The 2500-nt window shown below is 73.1% G+C and overlaps 1 protein-coding gene across 1 annotated transcript in view; it reads left to right on the forward strand.

Annotated features, from left to right (window-relative positions):
• Positions 1–2500, forward strand: part of LOC135408805 (collagen alpha-1(I) chain-like) — an 8257-nt gene that overhangs the window by 3500 nt on the left and 2257 nt on the right. The window contains exons 3-5 of the mRNA XM_064643794.1: positions 1–480; positions 1547–1696; positions 1780–1871. The exon at positions 1–480 is cut by the window's left edge and continues 1239 nt beyond it. Of these exons, the coding sequence (XP_064499864.1) occupies positions 1–480; positions 1547–1696; positions 1780–1871 (722 nt within the window). The remainder of the gene's footprint in view (positions 481–1546; positions 1697–1779; positions 1872–2500) is intronic.

Consider the following 2500-nt stretch of genomic DNA (forward strand, 5'->3'; position numbering starts at 1 on the left):
CAGACGCGGAAGAAAAGGGGCCCTCGGAACCCGCGCTGCTAGACAACCCCTGCCCACAATACGGACAGACGCGTCCTGGCGCCGCCGCGCCTCCGAAGCGGCTCGAGGCTCCTCAGCGGGGAGGCGCGCGAGAGCAGGCCGCCTCTCGCCTAGACCTAACCGGAGGCGGCGCCCGACAGCGACCCCTTGGCCGACTTCCGGGGCCGGCCGCGACAACAGGTCTACCCCGAAAATGCCGACAGGCGCCTAAGTCCCGCCGGAGCCCGGGTAGACCTGGTGGCCCTGCGCCGGGACGCCGCCGGGGCGCAGGCCGCCGGCGGCGGCCGCGGCGGCCGCATCGGCCGGCTCCGGAACCGGGTAGACCTGATGCTCGCCAGCCCCGGAACCGGGTAGACCTGATGCTCGACAGCACCCGGCGGGGCACGAGGCCGGCCGCGCCCGACTGGGCGAACGGGTCGGCCCGGAAGCCCGGGCCAACAGGTCTACCCGCCGGGCTCGGGCACCAGGTCTACCCGCCGGGCCCGGACACCAGGTCTACCCGCCGGGCTCGGACACCAGGTCTACCCGCCGGGCCCGGACACCAGGTCTACCCGCCGGGCTCGGACACCAGGTCTACCCGCCGGGCCCGAACACCAGGTCGACCCGCCTAACCCGAACGCCAGGTCTACCCGCCGGGCTCGGACACCAGGTCTACCCGCCGGGCCCGGACACCAGGTCTACCCGCCATGCTCGGACACCAGGTCTACCCGCCGGGCTCGGACACCAGGTCTACTCGCCATGCTCGGACACCAGGTCTACCCGCCGGGCTCGGACACCAGGTCTACCCGCCGGGCTCGGACACCAGGTCTACCCGCCGGGCTCGGACACCAGGTCTACCCGCCGGGCTCGGACACCAGGTCTACCCGCCATGCTCGGACAACAGGTCTACCCGCCGGGCTCGGACAAGAGGTCTACCCGCCGGGCTCGGACAAGAGGTCTACCCGCCGGGCTCGGACAAGAGGTCTACCCGCCGGGCTCGGACAACAGGTCTACCCGCCGGGCTCGGACAACAGGTCTACCCGCCGGGCTCGGACAACAGGTCTACCCGCCGGGCTCGGACAACAGGTCTACCCGCCGGGCTCCGAGAGCAGCTGTACCCACCGGCACCCCCGCCGCCGAGCCCAGTCGGCCGCCGCCCTGCCACCTTAAGAGAGTCCCAGCTACTCCCCCTCTGGACCCGCGCCGCGGACAACGCCCTCTCTTTCCCACTCGGAGCCCCGGGCAGGAACGGCGGCGCCTCGGCACCCGCCGAGGGCCTCGGCTAAGCGCTCGGAACCCGCTCCAGCCACCCGACTCGGAGAGCGGCTCGAGCCGACGAGCCCGGACCACAGGTCTACCCGCTGCACCGGGACACCAGGTCTACCCGCCGGCTTCGGACCAGGGGTCTACCCGCCGGGCACGGACGACAACTCTACCCGCTGCGCACCTCTGCGGCCGAGCCGAGGCGGCGGCAGCCGTGCCACCCGGGCAGAGTCCCGGTTGCTCCCCCCGTTTCCCCGCCCCGCAGAGAACGTCTCTTCTTTCACCCTCGGGGCAGGGGAAAGGCTGCTACGCTCGGAGCGCCGGGCAGAAAGCGCAGCGCTAAGCCCCGAGACCGGCTCTAGCCGCTACTCTCGGACATCGGCTCTTCCCGGCGGCGCCGAGGCGGCCGAGCCCGGTCGGCCGCAGCCGTGCCGCCTAAAGAGAGTCCCAGTTACTCCCCCGGCTTCCCCGCCCCGCAGAGAACGTTTCTTCTTTCAGCCTCGGGGCAGGGGAAAGCCTTAACGCCGGAGAGGAAGTCTGCCGCAAAGGGCCACGGGAGATGGAGTCCCCGCAACGAGCCCCCCGGGAGAGTACTGGACGGAGCATGCGCGCTGGAAGGACTCGCTAAGAACTGTGGGAAATCGGGGAGGTCGGGGCAGGGCCGGAAGGGCACGCCGGCGCGCCGACCGACGGATCGAGCGGTCGCACGCCGTCTGCTCGCTCCGTGAATTCGGTGCCACGCTCGGAGCACCGGCCGGAAACGGCAGCGCTTCGGCGCCGGCCGAGGGCCCTCGCCGAGCCCTCGGAGCGGCTCTAGCTGCCGGACCTGGACAGGAGCTCTACCCACGGGGCTCGGAGACCGGGTCCACTCGCCGCCGGGCGGCGGCGCCGCTCCGGCTCTAAGTCCGCCGGTCGGCGGGAAAAGGTCTACCCGCATCCGGGCCGGCCGGCGGCGCCGCTCCGGCTCTAAGTCCGCCGGCCGGCGGGAACACGTCTACCCGCGACCGGGCCGGGCGGCGGCGCCGCTCCGGCTCTAAGTCCGCCGGTCGGCGGGAACACGTCTACCCGCATCCGGGCCGGGCGGCGGCGCCGCCCCGGCTCTAAGTCCGCCGGTCGGCGGGAACAGGTCTACCCGCATCCGGGCCGGGCGGCGGCGCCGCTCCGGCTCTAAGTCCGCCGGTCGGCGGGAACACGTCTACCCGCATCCGGGCCGGGCGGC

The sequence above is a fragment of the Pseudopipra pipra genome, unplaced genomic scaffold (assembly GCF_036250125.1).
Source record: "Pseudopipra pipra isolate bDixPip1 unplaced genomic scaffold, bDixPip1.hap1 HAP1_SCAFFOLD_66, whole genome shotgun sequence".
Classification (NCBI taxonomy): domain Eukaryota; kingdom Metazoa; phylum Chordata; class Aves; order Passeriformes; family Pipridae; genus Pseudopipra; species Pseudopipra pipra.